This window comes from Protopterus annectens, chromosome 13.part0, assembly GCF_019279795.1.
Source record: "Protopterus annectens isolate FY-2018-M chromosome 13.part0, PAN1.0, whole genome shotgun sequence".
NCBI lineage: Eukaryota > Metazoa > Chordata > Ceratodontiformes > Protopteridae > Protopterus > Protopterus annectens.
Window position 1 is genome coordinate 533,575,042 of NC_056747.1, and position 21,972 is coordinate 533,597,013.

At 39.1% G+C, this 21,972-nt stretch overlaps 1 protein-coding gene across 1 annotated transcript in view; it reads left to right on the forward strand.

Moving 5' to 3' along the window:
• The window catches only part of LOC122787933 (BICD family-like cargo adapter 1), a 194,613-nt gene extending 173,076 nt beyond the window's left edge, over window positions 1-21,537 (forward strand). Inside the window, exons 4-6 of the mRNA XM_044054859.1 lie at window positions 1,996-2,169; window positions 8,731-8,844; window positions 21,451-21,537. Of these exons, the coding sequence (XP_043910794.1) occupies window positions 1,996-2,169; window positions 8,731-8,844; window positions 21,451-21,537 (375 nt within the window). The remainder of the gene's footprint in view (window positions 1-1,995; window positions 2,170-8,730; window positions 8,845-21,450) is intronic.
• Window positions 21,538-21,972: the final 435 nt, after the last annotated feature.

A 21,972-nucleotide genomic window follows, 5' to 3' on the forward strand; every position in this document is an offset into this window, starting at 1 on the left:
CAGTATAGGGGGTCTAGTGCTAGGGTTAATTAGTACTTGCTATGAGTTTTAAGCAAGTGTTTGACTGTGAAATGAATGGTTTGAGGGCTAAAGTTGATGGTTTGTCTAATTCCAATGGAAAAATTGAAGAGTAGAGTTTGTGGAGCCGAGAATAGTTTAACTCCAAGCTAAATGGTGCTGCCCAGTGCACAAAACCGCACAGATAAGTTTTTTATAGCAGGGAAGTGAAAGAGATAGAAATTAGCTCAAAATGGCTGATAAACTACTAACTTCTGGGCTGAAACCATTCCTCCAGGTACAGATAGGCAGCTCAAAGCTCCCCTCTCTCACAGGTGAACAGAGAAACTTCCTTCTATCCAAGTAAAATATGGGCAACACAGAAACTTGTAACTCAGCCCTGGATTCGGCAATAACCTGAAAACTGGACTATACTAATTCAGAAAGGTGGGCAACAGGTATATATATTTTTTCAATCAAAACAACACTTTAAATGCACAGAAAAGGCTATCACACTTTAGTGTGTAGCCTACAACAGTTAAACAGATTATTTAAACACAAAAATGACAATTCAAGTGCAGGCAGCAAATAAGTACAATATGTAGCAATAACAAACTTTTTAAATCACAGATTCACTAAAAAAATCTGGCGTTTTAGGCAGAATTAGTTAAGAGAGCAAGAAAAGCAGAAAAGTGATACTTAATCACTCCAAAGTCACTTGTTTGTCTCTCTGCTGCTGTAGACTCTGCAGAACACCTGGAAGGCACTTGCGGAGTGGAATACAAGCATAAAAACTGCACAAATGAGGTTTTTATAGCAGGGAAGTGAAGGAGACAGAAATTAGCCCAAAATGTCCAATAAACTACTAACTACTGGGCTGAAACCACTCCTCCAGGGACAGATAACCTGCTCAAAGCTCCCCTCTCTCACAGGTGAACAGAGAAACTTCCTTCTATCCAAGTAAGGTATGGCAACACAGAAGCTTGTAACACAGCCCTGGATTCAGCAATAACCTGAAAACTGGACTATACTAGTTCAGAAAGGCGAGAAACAAGTGTATATGCGTATATATATTTATTTATTTATTTTCCCCAGAAAATAGAGCAGATACAATAAAAACAACACTTTACCCAATTAACCAGTTAAAAAGATTAAAATTGAGCCCTGTTCCAGTAGTCTTCAATCAGACAAATTCTAACTGCACAGTCCTGCCACTAGGGTACAGAGAAACCTTCTCCAAAAAAGACGGCCTGGATCAGTGCACAACTTATACAAACAAAGCTAGATCCAGCCAGTCTGAATCTAGTCTATGCTACAGCAAACAAGGCGTACAGATTTCAGAATGAAACAGTTCAAATAAGCATGCGCAGTAAGCCTTTAATCAGAAATTCCCAGCTCAGAAGGGCAGAATCTAGCCTCTCCTCCCACAAGAGTGCAGACCTTCTTAATGTAAAATAACTGGCCTGAAGCCCAAGTGCTTAACCCAGAACTAATACACTTTTAGAATAACAGACACTGAGTCTTTAATCAGCAGTTCCCAACTTAGAAGGATGTACGCTACCTGTCCTGCCACAACAATGCAGACCACAAACCTTCTTAATGTAAAACAACTGGTTTGAAGCCCAAGTGCTTAAACCAATGGCCTTAGAATAATAGTTACAATTTAATCAGGCTACTAACAAGCAGTAATAAAGGCAGCAGAATAAATTCAATTGAGTACTTTTAAGAAGAGGCAAAAGCAAAATAAGGTAATAAAGTAGGAAGAAACACAAATACAGTAAGGCAGATGAAGTGCAAATTTTTTTTTTTTTGAGACGGAGGAAACAGAGCAGATTAAGATACTATAGGGGAATGTCCTTCCCAAGTGCTCTCTCTGTACACCGCAGAGGAGATGGGACTGGTAGGAGTATGTTATAATATTTTTTTAAAGATAGTTCCCATGAAGCTAACAAAAGTACATCGCACTTGTATTAAAACACTTGTTTGCATTTTTTTCAGCTCCAACAGAGTGAGCAAAACTCCAAAGAGGCATGGGCACTTAATCGAGAACTTCAGGCTAAGCTGCAGGAGATGCAGGAAGATATGCCACTGAGGGGATTCAAACCTGGTGAAAGTTCTCTGCTGTCAGAAATTGAGGAGAGTATGGATGCCGAATCATGGGAGAATAATGAGGTATAGCTTTGGGCCATTGTTTAACATCCCTGTGAGGCATTTGCTTCATCAGTCTTTAGTGTACTGTGTTCTTAAATCCAGTTATTGGTAATGGCATGTACAAGGAAGTCATTGCAAATGGTGTTAAAAGTAGTCTGCTATTTAACATGATGACAAGCAGCATTCAGACAATTTTCATAAGGTTGTCCACATCCCTTGGCATTATTTCTTCTACATGGATGTAAAATCTGCAGTGGTGGGAAGCCATAGGAGGATGATAATGAAATATTACAATAATCAAGAGAAAACATAAGAACAGAAGGTGGAATGTCACATACCTTGTTAAGGAGTCAAACGTTAGTTACATTTATATTTTCTAGAAGAAACAAGTGTTTAATTGTTGCTATGCATCATACTTACTTAAAATTAAAGCTATTGATCAGCTTTAAAGATATTTTATTCAGTTCTACTGATTAAAGACAATTTGCTAGACTTCAGTATGCATCCTAGATATCTTTGTTTCCACTGACCAGAGGGCCTATTTTTTTAGAACACCTCCCATTTTGACAGGATTGGAAGGCTCCACTGCTGCTTTCATAGAGAGCATCTTGGGTTTTGTGTTTGGCTTCTTAACATGCAAAAACACCCACACTGGTAAAGCAGCACCAAGAAATGTTAGTGTTGAGTGCCCAAAACATGGTGATCTAGGTGACTGGTGGAGAGAAGGATGAACCGGTAGCCAATTCTTCTGAACGACCCTCTTTATGGTTCTCAGATTAAATGAGAGTCTTATGGTTTCCTGTTAGCCATGTCTTAAGTTTGCAATGTTCCCCTTGTGAATTCAGCTCATCCTATGGCATTTATGGATCACTTGCTACCTCTACATTTTAACATATATTTGAAATAGATGCAATGATTAGAAATATGAGAAATACATACATACATACTTGTATATCCTGCCAGAACAATAATGTTTTTTTTATTCCTGCCCAGGTGATGAAGCTTTTACTCTGAAGCTGCCTTTCCCTTTCATTTTCTCCCCACTTTCCATTCATAACATTCCATTTAAATCTAGCACAGTCATCAGGAATTTGGATACCTTTGTAGGTAATAGAAATTAATTTGGACACTGTCTCTGTGGTGGATAGAAAATCCTTATACCCTGCACAACGTATCTCTTATGGTATCTTCTCAAGGTCCAAACAAGTTATAGTCCCACTTCATTCTTCACTTATTAGGTCCATCGTTGAATACAATACCCTCTTCAGCATCTACCTTGCTATGCACCTAAACCAACTTGAGACATTTCATTGTTTCACCAAGAAGATCCCAGGTCTCAGTACCCTTAGCTACTAACAGAATAAAAGCCCTGCTTACTCAGTTTCACATGGATTCCTGAGTGATGATTTTTGCTTAGGCTTCCATGTTATGAGAGACAGAGTACCAAGTACTCCTTCATGTAATTCAAACAAGAAATCAAACACCAGCTCTAGGAACCTAGATGTCCACTGCCACATCAACACCACCATGTGCTGGAACATAGGATCATAGACTCATAGAGGTTACTAGGCTGACAGCCTCAGGGCCCTTATAAGCCTAGCCAAGTTCAACCTGTGTTCCCAAGGACATCTGGTTTAAGCAGACAATAAAATCAGCACCTATTGTCAGTGTCCAAAACACAGATGGAACCCCCAGGATGAATTTCTGGTTACCCATCCAATCATCCAAATTATGCTTAAATAGGGCTGATGAGGGGCTTTGTTTAACACGAATAGGAAGCTTGTTTCAAAAATGAGGCAACCTCTGTGAGACAAATCTGTCTCTCCAGCAAGTTCTGTTTATGTCACATACCATGTTAAGGTCCTTTGAGTGGGTGACCCATGTGCCATTGTACTTGCGAATGTGCAACATTTCCATTAAAGCTGGGTCAGAGATTGCTCTATATGCAAGGCACATGTTGCCTCTGAGCAGTCTGTATGACACAGAGTAAAGTGACAATGATTTCGGACTGTCCACATAAGACAGGTCATGAAGACCCTTAATTTTGTTTGTAAGGAACCTTTGTGGTCTTTCCAATTGCTGCAGGTGTTTGGAAAGGAACATACCAAAGGGAGCGTTTTACTCTATTATTGGCCTGATGAGGGAGGAGTACAGGGGGTTATAACCTCTTTTTTCTGGAAGCAATGCCCTTACTTATGTGATGAGCAATATAAAATGCCCTTCTTACCACTGTGGAGAAATGGTGATAAAAGTTAAGGTTTCTGTCGACCTGTGTGCCCAGATCTCTCACCAATGACTGTATGCTTAGAGTACTGCTATTGATGTGGTAGTTTGCAGGAACATCACCCTTGCTGATGGGGGTGATGATGCATTTTTTTGCATTATATTTAAGACCATGACTTTGGCACCAGTCATTACTCTGCATAAGACCTTTTTGAAGGATGTTGACATTGCTAGGTGTTTCAATGATTGCTCCCACTTTGCAGTCATCAGTAAACTTTGTCAGCCGCAGTCCTTTAGTTTTAGCCTGCACTTCAGAGAAGTAGATTCCGAACAGTAGGGGTCCCAGAACTAATCCCTGTGGAACACCACTGCTTAAGTGCCTGCTGAAGGAGGTGAAGTCCCCTATTTTGACCATATGAGTTCAATCAGTGCGCCAGTTTTCAACCCACCTGACAATATATGGGTTGATACCTATCTGGGTGAGTTTATCAATGATGCCTGAGTGAGGGGTTGTGTCTAAGGCCTTGGCTAAGTCTAGGTAAGCCATATGCACAGATTTGCCCTCACCTAGGGCTTTAATGACTGTCTTGAAGAAGTCCACCAGGTTTAACAGGCATGATCTTCCCTTGACAAAGCCAAACTAGGCGGGGTTGAGCATTTGGAGATTACCTATATCTTTAAGTTCCATGATGACTTGTTCCATGGCGTTGCAAATAAAGTTGGTCGGGCTAATTGGTCTATAGTTTCCAGGGTCCATGGATGCACCCCCTTTGTGCAAAGGGATGATGGTAGCGGTTTTCCATTTCACTGGGATGAGACCACTGTTTAGGTTGTGAGTGTAAAGTGTACCCAATGGTGAAGCTAATTCCTGTTTTAACCCATGTAGAACAACAGGCCGGGATGTTGTCTGGTCCCACAAAGGCTGTATTTTTAGCCTTGGAGAGGGTGTTTAAGACCTGCTCTTCAAACATACTAGGTGGGGGACAGGTGTTAGGGACACTGGGTTGTATGTGGTGGGGACAGGGGAGTGAAGGTTTCTCTGAACCTGTCGGCCATCCGGTTTGCTATATCCACAAGTTTTGTATATGTAGTACCATTAACTATGAGTTCAGCACAAATCTGGGCCTAACCTTTGAGGTTACAGATGTAACTAAAGAATGCCTTGTGGTTATCCTTAGTTAGGGAAGCTAATTTGGATTCACAGTTAGCTTTGGAGGACTTCACTAGGAGTCTTATTTGCTTAAGTTGAGGGGGGAGTGTTTCCAGTTTTGATACTGTTCCTTTCTACTCTTAGCAATTTCTTTCTCCTGTTATGTAGCCTATTAATGACAGATACCTAATCCAACATATTCCCCATTTGAGGAATATGTTGCTCTTATGTATCAAGCAGAGTACTTCCTTAACAACCTGTAATACCAGTTTGGATGATTGGATGGTTGACTGCAGATTTTCACCCATGATATATTTGAAGTCTACTTGATTAAAGCACTGTTAGTCTCCCATCAGTACTGGGTAATGGGTCTGAGCTTCTTGATGGTCTCCTTGGCTGTAAGCTCAGTAAGAACCTAGGAACCTATTAACCATCCCATGCCCTGTGGTAGGACTCTGACATCTTGCTGTTTACCACTTAGTCTGGTACCCTTTTCCACTTGTTCTGTACTCCTCACATGAAACATTATTTTCCTAGATCCAGATTAAAATTAGTACCCTCGATGTAGAGTTCATGGCCTTTCATGTTTCTCATTTTTCTCTCTCTCTCTTTTCTTCTTTAGATCTGTTTCCCTTTACTGTTTTGTGGGCCTGTAATATGTTGTCCCCCACTTCTGTCTTTCAGAGGGGATGCCTCTCTTTCAGTCTTCTTTCACAGTCTTTGTTTTCCATCCATTTTAATCAACCTTTGGTCTTTATTAGTATTTTTGTAGGTTTTCAGTTTAATTTCCTGTAAAATGCATCTAGAAATGCACACAGTACTCAGGCTTTGCTATGAATGGGGTCTGTAGTATAGGACCAATTGCCTCCTTGTCCCAGAATTGTTTTCCTCTAAGGAATATAATAAATGGCTTTGGCTTTACCAGCTGCATATTCAGACCCAGACTGGTGTTTTTTTTGCTGTCTTTGCAGTTGTCCCAAACATTTCTCCTGCTTTACAACTTTTCACACACCCCTCCTAGCTTTCATTTGTCATGAAGTGCTGAATCCCAGGTAAAGCAACTTAAATGTTTCTGCACTGAACTTCAGCTAGTATTTGTCTGCAAAATCTTATGGCCTTCATTAGAACTCTCCATAGAGTTACTGTTATCCTCCATTTTTCTTGTCTTTGTGCCATCTACAAATGGGTTAATCTCAATGTTGCATGTGACGTCTGCAGTGCACATAAGGAGGGACATTCAGTTCAGGACTGACTCTTAATTATGTCCCTATCATTTGACAATGCCTCTGCCATCACATTCTGTGCTCTTTCATCCCCTTCTTCTTCTACAACCCCTTTCTGTCCTAAATCCTAACCCCAGTCAATGCAAGTTGCTGCTAAGTAATTTTCCACAGAATAGAGTCAAAGTCTTCATGAAGTCTAGGTAGATGAGAGTCACCAGATGTCTTTTGGTCCCTTTCCTTCTAACCTAGTCATAAAACTGGGTTACATGTGACAGGCAAGACCTAAAATCTCTGAATACATGCTTATTTGTTACATACTGAAGTTGATTTTCTTCTAGGAATTGCACCATTTTAGTACATTTTTCATTATTTTCCCATCTACTGAAGTTTGACTACTGGATGGTAGTTTCCTGGGTTTATGTGTACCTATTGTGCAGAGTTTGCCAATCTTTGGGTATTCATCCTTTCTGGTCAGTGATCTACAGAACAGCTCTCTTAAGTGTTCTTTTGAAACACTTCCCAGATTTTTGAGAATCCTGGTGGGAGATGGAATTTCATCCAAACCTTGAATTCTGTCCTTGCTGAGGGCCTGTAATTCCCATTCCATCCTGTTCTGCTCATTCCGTCTGTGACTGCATTCCTCTCCTTCATATACCTTTCTAACTTCCAATGCTAGGACCCTCATTTTTTTCATGAAAAGAGAATGTGAGAGAATCATGTAGAACTTCTGCTTTTTCTTCATCTTTATTTTCCTCCCACTCCTTGTTTAACTTCCATCTATGCCTTTTTTTTCCTCTCTCTGTTGGAAGGCGGCTGTTTTTCATCCATTTCCTTCTCTGAGATCCCGTTCTATCCTGACTTTGGCACTGTTAATCATTGTAGTTATCCGCCTTCTAACTTATTTACAATTCTCACTTCTTTCTTTCCCTCTCCATTTTCTCTCCAGTTTAACTTCTTTGGCCTACAGTTCAGCTTCACTGGCTTCCTTTTGTATTTGACCATGCTTTTCTTAGTTAGCCCTTACTCCATTCCTACCGCAATACAATCCTTTCAGTCTCTTAGAGCTCATTTGCTCCTTCCCCTTTGGTTGCTTCCAGTTTCCCAGGGTTCCTCCTACACTGTAATGTAGTCACTGTTGGCCTTTCCATCCCTGATGCTCTCCGTACTGCTTAAAACAGTATTTAGTCCTATCTCTTTTCTTGTGTATTCTTGTACTATGCAGCTATGTACTGGTTATTTACTTCCACCGTTTCATTTTTATTACCTACCTTTGATGCTGCAATACTTTAGTCCATTTCTTGGAGATCGTTTTCTCTTCAAAGATAAACTTGTTTTCCCTTTCATGACATTATCTAGTTATCAGTGTTATCTTCTACGTGGCATCAAGCATTCAATACATAATCTCTGTCTACCAGCACTACCCCACTCTGCTACAAGTTTGCCAGCCCATTTTTTATACATTCTCCATCTTCACCTTCTCCAAATTTGCCATTCCCACCTCTTTACTGTCATTGCCCTTTAGGTATCTCACACTTAGTTACCAGTCTTATATATATGGTTGCACCTGATAGTGTCTTGCCTGTCTTATTTGAAGTTTATTTGAGACCCTGAAATACTCATGACCCAGAGTTGTTTGAGTTTTAGTGAACCTCAGTTCTCCGTTTTCCAACTTTTATCACGGACTTTAGTTCACCTATACTTGCAGATACTGTTTGCACTAAGGAGCATGAACACAACCATTCCCACCAACACCATATTTCTGCATGAACTTTTGACTTCTTAGTACTCTCTGCTTGACCCCACTCATCTCCTGCTGGCCTGGTCATATCTGGTCTGGACAGAATATCATTTTATCAGCAGTAGTGCAGTATCCTGCAGGAATAGGTATACATGCTGAACAATAAAGTGGGATTTGAAGAATAAAACAGTACTAGACCGATGCACTATTGGACCAAAAATAATCCTACTCTACATTTTCTTTTACAGGCAGTAAACTCAGTGGAACCCCATGATCATCCTTGCCCTGTTTGCCAGAAACGTTTCAAGGACTTAGAAAATGTTTCAGAGCATCAGGCTGTCTTGGAGAAGCTGCAGTCTGAGGTGAGATATTCAGTGAGCGTGTGGGTGTGTGTGTGGCAGTATGTCTAGCAGTGTGCCTATGTGTACACCTGAGACTGTTGACAGGGTAACATGGATGCAAGCCTCACCAGCTATACTTAAATTATTTTAGTCCTAGAAGCCTGGTAGCGCAGCTACATTTTAATATCAGCAGAGACTGGTGTTATGGAAATTTTAAAATCAATTTGATAAAACAGTATTGATAAGAGTTTTAACATTTATTAAAAATTACACGTGTGGGAGACTGAACAAAAGCCAGTAATGTCTCCCCAAGCAAACATATCCAGGTATTTTTATAAGAAAATACAAGTGAAAATAACAAGTGTTACCTATCAGACCACTGCTAATATCCAATAAAAAGTCGTTTGCTACCAGGATCTGTAAATGTAGTTATTCATTAGAAGAGTACTAAATATCTAAAATGAAGTATGTCAGTGTTCTAAAAACAGGCTAGTTAAAACATCCTTTTCCCAATTCAGCATTAGTAATGTTACAATGGTCAAATGTGCAGATGAGAAACTAGAAGGAATGCAGTCTTAAGCAGCCTAGCTGATACATTTTGATCCATTCACATGTTCCACTATATAGCAGTTTTCAGCAAAATACATAAACATGCACAGACCATAATACGTAGTGTTTACTGCTTAAAAGAATCTGCTGACATGTTTAAAAGCTTTGTCATGTGCACTGACCAAATACTCCGTCTTTCTCTGACATGCTCAGTTCATCCTAAACAAATTGTTTCAGCTTTATTTATTTATTTATTCCTCCACACTGGTAAAACCCGTACTCTTAGGTAAATAATCACTAAGGCAGCACAATATTGTAGCACCATTGCAAATAGTATTTATTTGTGTATTTAGATGCTTTAAAACGAATCATTGAGCAAACTAAAAAGGTACAAAAGTAAAACAGCATTAAAATTAATCATATATGGTTCTAATATTAAAATAAATGAAAACTAAAAACAAGCTCAATTTACATATTTAAATATGTTTTTCAAAAATAAGGTATTTAAGGGAACTCCTGAAAGAAGCTTCAGTACTACATGCAAAACTCAAGGGTGTTAGCTGATTTCAGAGGGCTAAGATGAGAAGTTAAAGAGAAGATTACAAGCACAAGTGAGCTTGCAAAAGAAGACCCATCTCTTAAAGTAGAGCCTATGAAACTATGCAAAAAAGCTGAACTGGTGTTGCATGATAAAATAAAGTTATGGGATTTACTTACCTTGCTACATTCACAAATTGCAAGCATATGATTAAAGGTCTAGTAAAAAGCAGCAAATCAGTAGAAACCAAAACGAATAAACCAGGAAACAACAGCTCACGGCCAAAGCAATCACAAGGACCTGGATACAGATGGTGTGCTGCAAAAGTTCCTTTATTTCACTATTAACATCCAACGAAAAACAGCTCTCCAGAACAAAAACAAGAAATACAGTCAAGCTGCAGGCTCTCCCAGGCTTTATCAAGACAACAATAAATGGGAATGTACTTCCTTTATATATGTTTGCCTCTTCCCCAAATTGTTCAATTATATTGTTGTGCTTAATTAATTAATTAAATTTTGCTGATTCAAAAGCCCTTGATATTTAAAATCTAAAATCATAATAGCCAATACTTTTTCAAGCATTTTCAAAGGCATTAAAAAACATTCTAAGAAGACAATATGACCACATACTTTGACAACATTTCTTAACCACAATTAAAGGTCCCATAACTAATTTAATTTATAGCATGCTATACTTATGAAAATTTATTTAAAAACCTAATAAATAAAATAAATAGATATAATATATGAATGTTATTAAATTAATATGTGTTACTATACCAAAAATGTGTACGAATAGTTTTATAAATAATTTAAATATATTAAATGTACGTATATATTAAATACCTTCTGTATAAATATTATATATAAATAAAAAGTTTTGTTTAAAAAGTTATTAGAAAGTATAAAAATATAAAAATATGTATATATATACTATAGCGCTGTGCATAAACATTCCTACATGCTACAAGATGTATGGAATATAAAAAATGGACATTGTAAACATATCTGCAAAAAATCAATATTAAAAATCCATCACTATTCAATCTGTATTTCCAAAAAATGTTAATAGAATCTTTCCATTTCAATTATACACGTAAAAACCAACTTGCAAAAATTAAATAATTCTGTTATATTTATAGTAAAAAGCCTTACTTGGTAGATGTTTTGTGAGGATAAGGAAGGTACCCATTCAGGCATGCCTTTATGGAGATCACCTTATAGTGCGAGTTGGTAGGCAAATCAGTGATGCTAGGACATAGAATACCCTGGAGACCTACCATGGGGAGTGTTTGAGGATCTGAAAATTGATTTCATTCAGTGTTCGAACACTACATGATGGACTCATAACCCACCGAGTGTCTCTTGGGGACTCAGAAGGAATATAAAAACATACAACAGTGAGATGCTTGCACATTTTACTAGCAAATACAAGAGATTATGTAGTCATAACTGGAAGTAAGAGGTGAGGGAATAGGGCAAACACAGACGGCCACACCTGTGCTTTATGTCACTGATCTAGTCTACATGAGATAAATATATATATTGATATATTCTCAGAGCATGAAGTGTGACTGCACAGTCAGGTTCAAATACTGAAGTGAATTAACAGTGATAAAAGGCAAACAGACTTCTAATAGGGTAAAACTTTTAAATACAGTAAAATGAAACATTTCACAATACACAATGAAGAAGTTTGCATTAAAGTTTATAAATGTCTCAAAAGTAATTCTTGCTGCTTAAATAAAAGCAGAAGCCATATATATATATATATATATATATATATATCAGATTGTGAGGTGGACAGGTTCACTGTGATCCCTTCCCTTAACAGATGCAAATTCAAATTCTGGTCCACCTCCTTGGCCAGTTACTTATTACTGTCCGTAATGAAAAACAGAATATTCAGTAGTTATGCACAATGATCCTTTTTGTGTTGTCATTTTCCCATAATGTACCATAGATTATTAATCCTTCAAGATGTAGAACCTCCCTTTCATGTTGGTGTTACCATGTTTTACCATTTCACCTCTTCAGTATATGACTGCTAGTGGATGTCTATTACAGCACTGGGTGCCTCAAAGTACTACTACCAGATTCTAAAGCTTTGCTGAAAGGTCATGATCCATTCAGTCTATGCAAAAGAATTTGTGTGGTTAAAACACACCAGGCACTTGAGTTCATATTTAAGCACTGAATCTACAGTGCAAGATGAGAGTGGTCAATACAGTCATGAGTTGTCATACTTCACACACGAAATGTAAAATGGAGGTCATATTTATCTCCTTAGATGCGTGTTAAAAATCCCATTAAAGTATGGGCTTGTATTACATAGAGTGCAACACCAATGAATAGCACATAGTCATAAATCCAATTACATTCCATATTTATTTGCATTACTTTCATAAAGATAAACAGAACCAATATTCCCCCAGTAATATCTCCCTCTATTAACTTGCAAAATTAATTCTTAAGAAAATGTAAAAAATCATTCAATACATTATCTTCTCAGTTTTTGTATAATAAACTGACTTTCATTTGTAGTTGCTATATTAAACTCATGCCAATACATAAACTGTTCAACTAGAGTACATTGATGTGCTGAAACATTTTATTACATGAACTGGGCACCTGTCTCTTTGCTTGTATTCTTTTTGGGGGAACAAGGAAATAAACTAAGATTATGACTGTAATAGGGATAGTGGGATCTTTCCTACTATGCGTCTCAGAATGTTAAAGATACCTAGAGAAGAAAATAATTTTTTACCATATCTTCATATGCTGCCCATTGCACATCAAAGTAACTGTTTTTTATATTTTAAATTTTTATACTTCAAAAATGATGAAATGGGGACTGTCAAACAGACATGATTTTGTTTTTCTCTCTAGCCATCTTGTTCCCAGTATGCAGTTTGTGTTCACATATGACACAGCCTTTATTTACTTTTTTATGCACTCAGTTGTAGTGGGAGTGCTAGGAGTTTGCTTCTGGAAACAGTGTCAGTACCAGTGTTTTTTTCTTTTTTTTTTTTTTACTGAATTACTTTGGTAAGTGCAAAATGTGAGTTTCAAGTAAGCATTTCATGATGGATTTAAATTTTCAACACAAAACAGGTACACTGCATGATTTTGAAGTATTCAAAGTGGTAGTCCTAGACAGACTTAAACTCTGCTCCAGTCTGGAGGGCTTGCTATGGTGAAAAAAAAAACATCAGTACATCTAGCAGCCCTGTTTATTCATTGGAAACCGACAGCTGCTTTGAAATACCATTAAGGCAGATGAAAAACTACTTATTTTTCTATAGCACCCTTAATTTTCTGTAGATACATGACTAAAAACAATACACTGCTAGCCAAAAATAACCAAACTTACGAATAGTTTTATGTAGTGATGCAATATTACTCATCCCTGTTCCTCACAAAAAGATTTTTGCAAACAATTAACTTTGTGAAAAACAGTTTCCACTTCAATTGTTATTCATGCTTTATAGCATTTTACATACCTTAACAATACAAAGTATCAGGATGCAGAACTGTGGGTGGTGACCAACTTCCAAAATAATATAAAGCATGTGGACTGTATATGTCATGAAACCTGAGGCAAATTATTTGGAAAATGAGATCTAAAAAAAAAAAAAATTATGGAGGGATCTTCATGACCTGTTGTAAAGAAAATAGGAATGAAAAAAAAAAAACATGAAAAGCATTGAACAGTTTCTAGACAACGAACTACATACAGTGTACATAACAGAGAAAAAAAACGAGATACGATTATCTACATTGGAGGATGGACTTCTCTCTTTAATGGTTTTGGCTACCCCAATAAACAGTCTGACTTCCTCTGGTGTACAAGTTAAAATAAATATGATCTGGTCTGTTTGCAAGAGGTTCACATGTCTGCTGAGGAATTACAAGCAAGTCACAAAACTCAGATAAACACCCATAAATTAAAAAAAAACTATTAAACTCATTCAAAAATTAAGGGTGACATTACAAAGCGGCAATACAGCAGTTAAGGAAAGCCTGTTTAAGGACTTAATGCTAGAAGTCATCTTACACAAGGTTACTACTTGAAAAATAACAAGGTGCAAGCCTTACTTAGATAAAGTAAACACTACAACTTAGGTGACCCGAGTTAAATTACTAGATCAGGTGCTTGCTGAAGCTGGTGGAAATGGAACAGGAATGATGAGGTATTTGCCTGCTTGCCTTTTCTAGGTGAGATGTTGTAGGATTATATTGGGAATATACAAGCTGTGATGGTGATACTGGGGCCATTATAATAAAGCCATCCAACATGGGGAGAGGGTGGGTAAAGGATGGCTGCATCACCATGTTGGTGGGGAATTCCCCCTCAAGACAACAATTTTTGTCTACTGGATGTAGCCCAGCACATCATTGGAAGATAGGTCTTAATTAGCAAATCCCAGCAAAGCTGTAATATGGAAGCCTAGGATTTTCTGCCCCTTTCTTGACCACAAGATGGGTTTCCTACATAGATAACCTCAAGGTTTTCTCATCTGGGGGGGATAGGCGCCACTTAGTGAAGGGTTACCCTGGGGTACCCTTGTGCTGCCAAGGAAGAAGAAGCTATATGTTTAGCTGGTGGACCTGAAATTAGTGTTGTGTTTAAAAAAAAACATATAGGTAAATAAAAATATAACTTCTGGTAGTTTAATTATATGCACTTTTTTCTCTATATATTTTTTCTGGCCAATATCTACACAGGCTTAAGAAAGTTTGAAGTGTAGAACCCAATTATGGCAGGATATTTTGACACACCACTAAGCCTCAGTAGATAAAGTGCCTGTAACCTGATAAATTACAGGGCTGGATTGCATAGACATGGGTGATCTTGAAGGAGACATCCCGAATATTCTGGAGAAACATGAACTGATGTGGCAATTAAAGCTGAACTATTTTAGGAAGCCAGGACTAAACTACTACTGTTCAATTAAAAGTGCACTGGAACTTAGAAAATTGCCACATTGTTTACATGACTAATAGTATTTTATTTTATTTTATTCTACAAATTGGTTTTAAATACCATTTTAAATCAGTTGAAATTTAAGTGTATATTTTGTTTCCATGGTGCTGTGGTAGGGTTGTCGCCTCACAGTTAGACGTTGCCCGTTCGATTCTCAGAGCGTCTTCTGTGTAGCGACATGCGTGAATGGGCATTCCTTCGTTGAAGGTTGTGCATTAGGCCCGGCAAGCCAGTACGTAAAACTCTACTGCCAATCATTAGCGGACCGGAATTCCGCTGTGGCGACCGCTAACCGGGAAAAGCCGAAAGATGCAAACATTTTGTTTCCATCATCATACATACATTTTTCTTATTATTTCCAGCCATGTAGTATATTGTCTTGGATAAAATTACAGACTTAATAATCTACTTAATAATTTGGTTAAATAAGAGGTACCACATCATTATATAATTTTATTTAAAGTACATAAGGGTTCTATATTATTATGACAGCTACTAATTAGGGCAGAACCAGCTCGAATGTCACACTGATGGGGGAAGGGATGTGAATTTAACATGTGTACCCAATAACACTGTTTTACAGCACAATAAACCACTCCCATGCCTGATAAAGTGTATATATATTTAGAAAGCTTGTGAGGAAATTATTACTCTATTTTTGTTTTACTTGTATCGCTTGTCTGTGTACTTATTAAAGGATTTTCGACTGGAAACAGACTGCCTGCCTTGCTTGGATTACTTTTGAATACTTAGTAATGCTGTTCAATTATATATTTTCTATTATTACTTTTTGTTTTGTTTTGACTTAAGACGAGTTAAATACTTCAGTTCAACAACAGTGTTCCGGTGTTTTGTTCAGGCAAACTGTTTGCTATATATTTTTTATTTGGAACTCTTATTTGTTGGTTCTCATACACTTATTTGGGTCTCAAAGAGTGAGTTTTGTGGTTTTTTGTACAGTGTTTCACTCTTACCATCCTTACGGTGTTTCTACTAATATTGCCTGATCTGATTAATATACAGTGATTAAGTAGAAATATATGGACTGAAAATCTTCCACACAGAGAAGTTTCTTAGACTGTTTTGTTAATTTCAGATACTTACACACTGTCTCTTGTGAGAGAAGACTAAAACTAGTAAATCAATTTAGTTTGCAATATTAAGACAATGGTAATATAAATAAAATTGCATTCAAGATTGCATTTGTTTGGTGGGGTGGTGTGGCAAGAGCAAGTTAAAACTCGCAATCACTATCAACAGCAAACATTAAATGTATATTACCAGAAAGCCCAAACACATCTAGTCACAAACTACATAGTAATTGACCTATTAACTGCTCAGATTGAAATGTTAGTTTAGTCTGCCAAACACTGAAGTTGAAAATTAAACATCCACTTCTCCAAGAGAACCAAGTATATAGGTAATACCATCAGTGAGTTTTACATGACCATTTGCCATGACCTATAAAACTGGTCAACATTCAGAGTCTGCATCAGTTCCTGGAGTTTCTACATAGTGTCAAAATGAAACCATACACAACTGGGAAAACTGGCTATAATCTGAACAGATTTTGGTTACTTTGCCCTAGAAAGGTTGCAAAGAAGTGTGTGATTTACAGTTTGATATAAAATAACCTTAAAAGTGGAACTTGCAGACAGACAGACATATAAAATCAGAAAAAGAAATTAATTTTTAACACTTAAAAGAAACTTAAGTTTAGTAAGGCATTGAAACCTAAAATCTGGACTAGGGAAACTAGATATGACAGTAGATTAGATGAAAATACAACTACTATGAAAAATTATTATAAATATATTAATTCTATAATAAAATCTTAACACCATGTGTACACATTACTGATCAATAATATTATAACATTCTAATACGGGATTCCCAAAAGATAAAATTTATGCAATGCATTTTTCATACATAGTTGCATTGTTAACATTTGCACAAATACTTATAAATCATGATACCACTACTGGGGATCATTGCCCTATAGTAATTCAAAACTGCATATCTAATGCACTGAATAAAATTAATAAATTAGTATTGAAAGGTCCGAACAATATCCCAGCTATTCTACTGCCTAATATTAAAAGTACTCTTGGACCTATATTATATCATATTTTAACCTTTTTCAGAATGGAATTGGGCCCAGATCTTGAAGAAAGTCTAATATTACCTCTATGTATAAAAAGGGCAATACAAATGATGCTAGAAACTATAGACTGATCAGACTTGCTTCCACACCAGGAAAATGTCACAATGGAAAATAATAATACATTAGCAATGCTAGAGATCAATAAACAGTTTCAATAAAAGGATGATCTACCCTCACTACATGAATGGGGCTTATGGCCAGTAATCTATGACAGCAGATTTAGGTATAAAATTAGGCATGATATTCCTGGATTTGGCAAAGGCTTTTGATTCTTTACCTCAGACAGTAATTCATAAAGCACAAGTCAAAAGTCAACTCATATTTAATTAGGTGGATTACATCTAGTTTATCAGGTAGATCTCAGTGTGTTGCAGTAAAAGGCATAAAATCTGACTACATACCAAATAGTACCAGTTCCCCACAAGGCTCAGTTCTTGGGCCCATTCTACTTAACATTGCATTTGCAACAATACCAAGGAACAAACAATGCTGCCTTAGTAAGAATGCTGATGACTGTAAAAGTGGCTTCCTTGTCTCAAGAAAAAAAGGCTTTGAAAATGTGAATATATATGAAAGATAACAGTAAATGGGCTAATTCAACAGGGCTAACATTTAGCATTTTAAGTGTAGTGCTATATTCTTTGGAAAGCCAAGTATTAAAAAGCCATTATTTTTGTTCTCATCTTTACTGAGTGTGATCAGTCATTATATCTTGATGTCTGTAATGTATTATTTAGTAAATATGCAGGAAAGAATAGTTGTGTAAAATCTTACCATAACCAGCGATGTCCTTCTCTTCCAAGTTGCATTATTCTAGATGTGGGATTTCCTGCCCTCAGGTGACTCGTATGTCGGCTCCTATACAAAAGCTTCAGCTTAGCTGTTGCAGTGTGCATGGGACATGACACACAGGCCCATAAACCAGGGGCCTTAAATGTGACATCTGCACGTACAATCCTCAGAAATTGAAGGCCAGCAGGCAGAGATTAAGGTCCAGCAGGAGGAATGCCAGTGGTTTCCAGGTGTGTGACTTGGTGTCCTACTGTAATATAAATAGGACAGATAAGGAGGGTGGGAAGGAATACTGCAACATGGAACAGAAGGACATCTATGGTTATGGTATGATTTTACACAACTATTCTTATGTCCTTCTATTCCTATGTTGCAATATTCTAGATGTAGGAGTGTACCACAGCTTATGCAGATGAGAGGGTGGAGGTAGAAGAAGAGGGTTCTACAAGACCCTGCAGGATTGTTCTGGTGAATCCTGTCCTAGCTCTGAAAACTTGGTCAAGTTTGTAATGCTTGGTGAAGGTGTGGATAGTGGCCCAAGTGCTGCTTCCAAAATAGATGCTGTGTCCAGGCCCTTCATGTCCAGGGCGGATGTGGCCACAGCTCTAGTGGAATGGGCTTTAATTCCCACTAGAGGTTCCTTTCCATGGTGGGAGTAGCAGAAGCAAATAGCTTTCCTAATCCAGCATGCAATGGTCTGCTTGGAGACTGCCTTGCCCAGGGCTCTAGGGTGAAAGGAGACCAAGAGCGGATTAGGTTTCCTGATGGCTTTGGTCTTGTTCAGGTAAAACCTTAGTTGCCTGTGCATGTCTAAGGAGTGCAGGATCCTCTCCCCTTCATTAGTGGGCTAGGGAAAAAAGGTGGGTAGATGGATGGACTGGTCTAGAGACAAGTCATTGACCACTTTTGGCATTAAATGAGGGATTGGTTCGCAGGGACACCCTGTCTTTGTGGAAGATGGTGTAGAGGGGACAGGCCATTAAGGCCTGTAATTCTGACACTCTTCTAGCTGAAGTGATAGCCACCAGAAGGACAGTCTTCCATGTACACATCTGTAAGGAAGAGGCCCCAGATGGTTCAAAAGGATGTTGGGTTAATTTCTCTAAGATCTAGTTAAGCTCCCAGGGCGGGGAATAAGTTTCCTAGGTGGTCTCATGTATAAGACCCCTTTAAGGAAGAGTTTTACATCAAGACTGGCAAACAAGGGTGGTTCCAGGGGTAGGCAGGCTGATATGGCAGAGAGGTGTACTTTTACATAAGAATAAGACAGCCCACATTTTATCAATTGACACAGGTCGTTTAGAACCAAGGGGACCTCCGCAGAGCCAGGGTCCCTTCCCTTGTGCAGACACCATTTTGTAAACCTTTCCAACTTAGCCAGTAAGATTTTTCTGGTGGTAGGTTTCCTTGCCTCCCTTAGGACAAAAAGCAGGCCCTCTGAGTAGTGGTGTTGTCTGAAAGGGATCAAAAGTTCATCACCCACAGAGTCAGAGACATCTGTAAGTGTGGGTGTAGGAGAGTTCCTTTGTCTTGTGTCAGTAGGTCAACCTTGTAGGGTAACTTTAAGTAATTGCCCTTGGCTAGCTTGTGAAGTAGGGGGAACCAGTGCTGCCTTGGCCAGTAGGGAGTCACTAACAAGATTTTTAGTTTGTCCTTCTGTATTTTCAGAAGAACTTTCTGAATCAGTGGGAATGGGGGAAGGCATAAAGGAACTTCCCCTCCCAAGAGATGCTGAAAGCATCCACTCTCCATGCTAGAGGGGAGTGGGTTTTTGAGCAGAAGGTCTGCAGTTGCCTGTTCTGGGGGGAGGCAAACATGTCTATTTGTGGAGCACCCCACCGGTGGACTATGTCTAAGAAGACCTCCCTGTTTAGCAACCATTCATGCTGAGGCAAGGAGGTCCTGCTCAAGAGATCTAATTGGAGGCTGTCCTGTGAGGGTATGTAGGCCACCTGCAGGACTAAGTTGTGATGAGAGGCTAAGTCCCATATCAGCAGGGTTAGTCTGCACAGCTGATAGGCCTTTGTTCCTCCCTGTTTGTTGAGGTACCACATAACCGTGGTGTTGATTGTCACAATCTGTAGTACCCCGGGACCAGAAGGAAGGGGAGTGAAGGTCTTTAGAGCTAAGAAGACTGCTGTCATTTCCCTGATATTGATGTGCTTAGCCTGAACAAAGGGATGCCACTTTTCTTGAATCCTGTAAGAGGCCCGAGTTGCACCCCAACCTGAATCTGAGGCATCTTTATGCATTACTTAGGTTGGGGTGGGGAGGTTGTAGTGGGAGCCCTGGGTTTAGTTGTACTTGCGGGATCCACCAGCTGATTTCTTTTTTCAGACAGGGAAGGAGGGAGATGACTTGCTCTAGGAGATATAGGTGTTAGGACCAGGTGTTCTTCACGAACCACTGCAGCTTGCGCATGTGCATTCTTGCCAGTGGAAGCATAGGGATGGTTATGGCCATTAAACCCAGGAGAATGAGAAATTGCCTTGACATCATCTTTTGGGATAGTAGGGCTTCCTGGAAGTGCGAAGTCAAAGAAAGAACCTTGTCCTGTGGGAGAAAGGCATTAATTGTGTCTGTTCTGATCCTGCAGCCTATGAAAATCTTGTCTTGGCCTGCGGTCAGGGAGGATTTGGGGAGGTTGATGGTAAACCCTAGATTCTGCAGAAGGGACATAGTGAAATGTAGATGCTTTGATAAAGCATCTATGGACTCTGCCAGAATCAGGATGTCATCCAGATAAGGGTAAATCTATATACCCAGAGTTCTGCAGAAGGCAATTGCTAGGGCTAGGCACTTTGTAAAGACTCGGGGGGGGGGGGTGTGGATAAACCAAAGGGCAAGGCAGTAAACTGGAAAGGAGAGGCAGGTCCAGAGAAATGCAGGAATTGTCTGTGGGAATTCCTGATGGGTATATGTAGGCAGGCCTTTTTCAGGTCCAGGGTGGCCATGAAGGCAATGCCTTCATGAATAAGAGGCAGCAGGATGGGAAGAGTGAGCATTTTGAAAGAAGGTACCTGCAAGTGGAGATTTAGCTAGGGCAAGTCTAAGATGGGTCTCTAGGGGCCATCTTTTTGGGGACCAGGAAGAGATGGGAGTAGAAACCCTTTCCTTCCTGGCCTAGGGGGACTGGTTCTATGGTGCCTAGCTTTAGAAGGTCTGCCAGCACTTGTGGCATGAAATGCGCCTGTTTTTGTTTTTGGGGGGGGAATGCCTCTTCTGGGTGTTTTTTTCTTTCCAGGATAGGAAGTATAATTTCTGAATAATGGTTAAGACCCACTGGTCTGTGGTGATGGATTGCCAAAGTGGAAGACAGTGGGAAAGGCGGGCTTAGAGGGGGAGGTGGGCAAGGCATTCATGCATTACTAGGGCTTCCTCTGTCCTGAAAGGGCTGTCTGGGTTGATGTGGTGCAGCGGAGGGCCTAGAGGTGGTAGGTCTTCTAGCCCCTCTCCTAGACCTGGAAGAGGAGGTAGAGGGTTGAGGATTATGTCTCACAAAGGTGGTCTTAGCAGGGTAGTTCCTATAATACTTGGGGATGGGTGACACCAGCAGATGCTTGATGTCCTGACGTTCTTTGCTTTTTTCCTGCAGATTTTTAAAAAGGTCAGCCGATTTGTGGTCCAGAGGGGTGTCCAAGATCTTAGACTTGAAATCGTCAGGGAGGGTCTGGAGTCTTAGCTTGGAGTAACTCCTGAGGGCAGAAACAGATAATGCAGACCTAGCAGATGCTTCTGCAGCATCATAGCTGCATCTGATGGAATGCCTGGCTACCTGTTGGGCCAAGGAAAGTTTGGAAGTAGTGCCTGTCTTAATGGGACTTGGAGGAGGCTTGAGAGACCAAGTCTAATGCATACTTGGTCATATGGGTCTGATAATTTATGGCTCTGAAGGGCAAAGTGGAAGAAGTGTATACCTTCTTACTCATCCTATCCATATACTTGCTATCTTTATCAGTGGGCGGGGGGGGGGGGGGGCAGCAGTCTAAATTGCTTATCTGCAGTGGTGGCAATCACAGCTGAATCCACCAAGGGTGGTTTAACAAGAAACTTTTTGGTCTTCTGGTAATTTATAGAAGTGGTCAGGATGCTTAGGGGCCAGAGGCTGGCAGTCTGG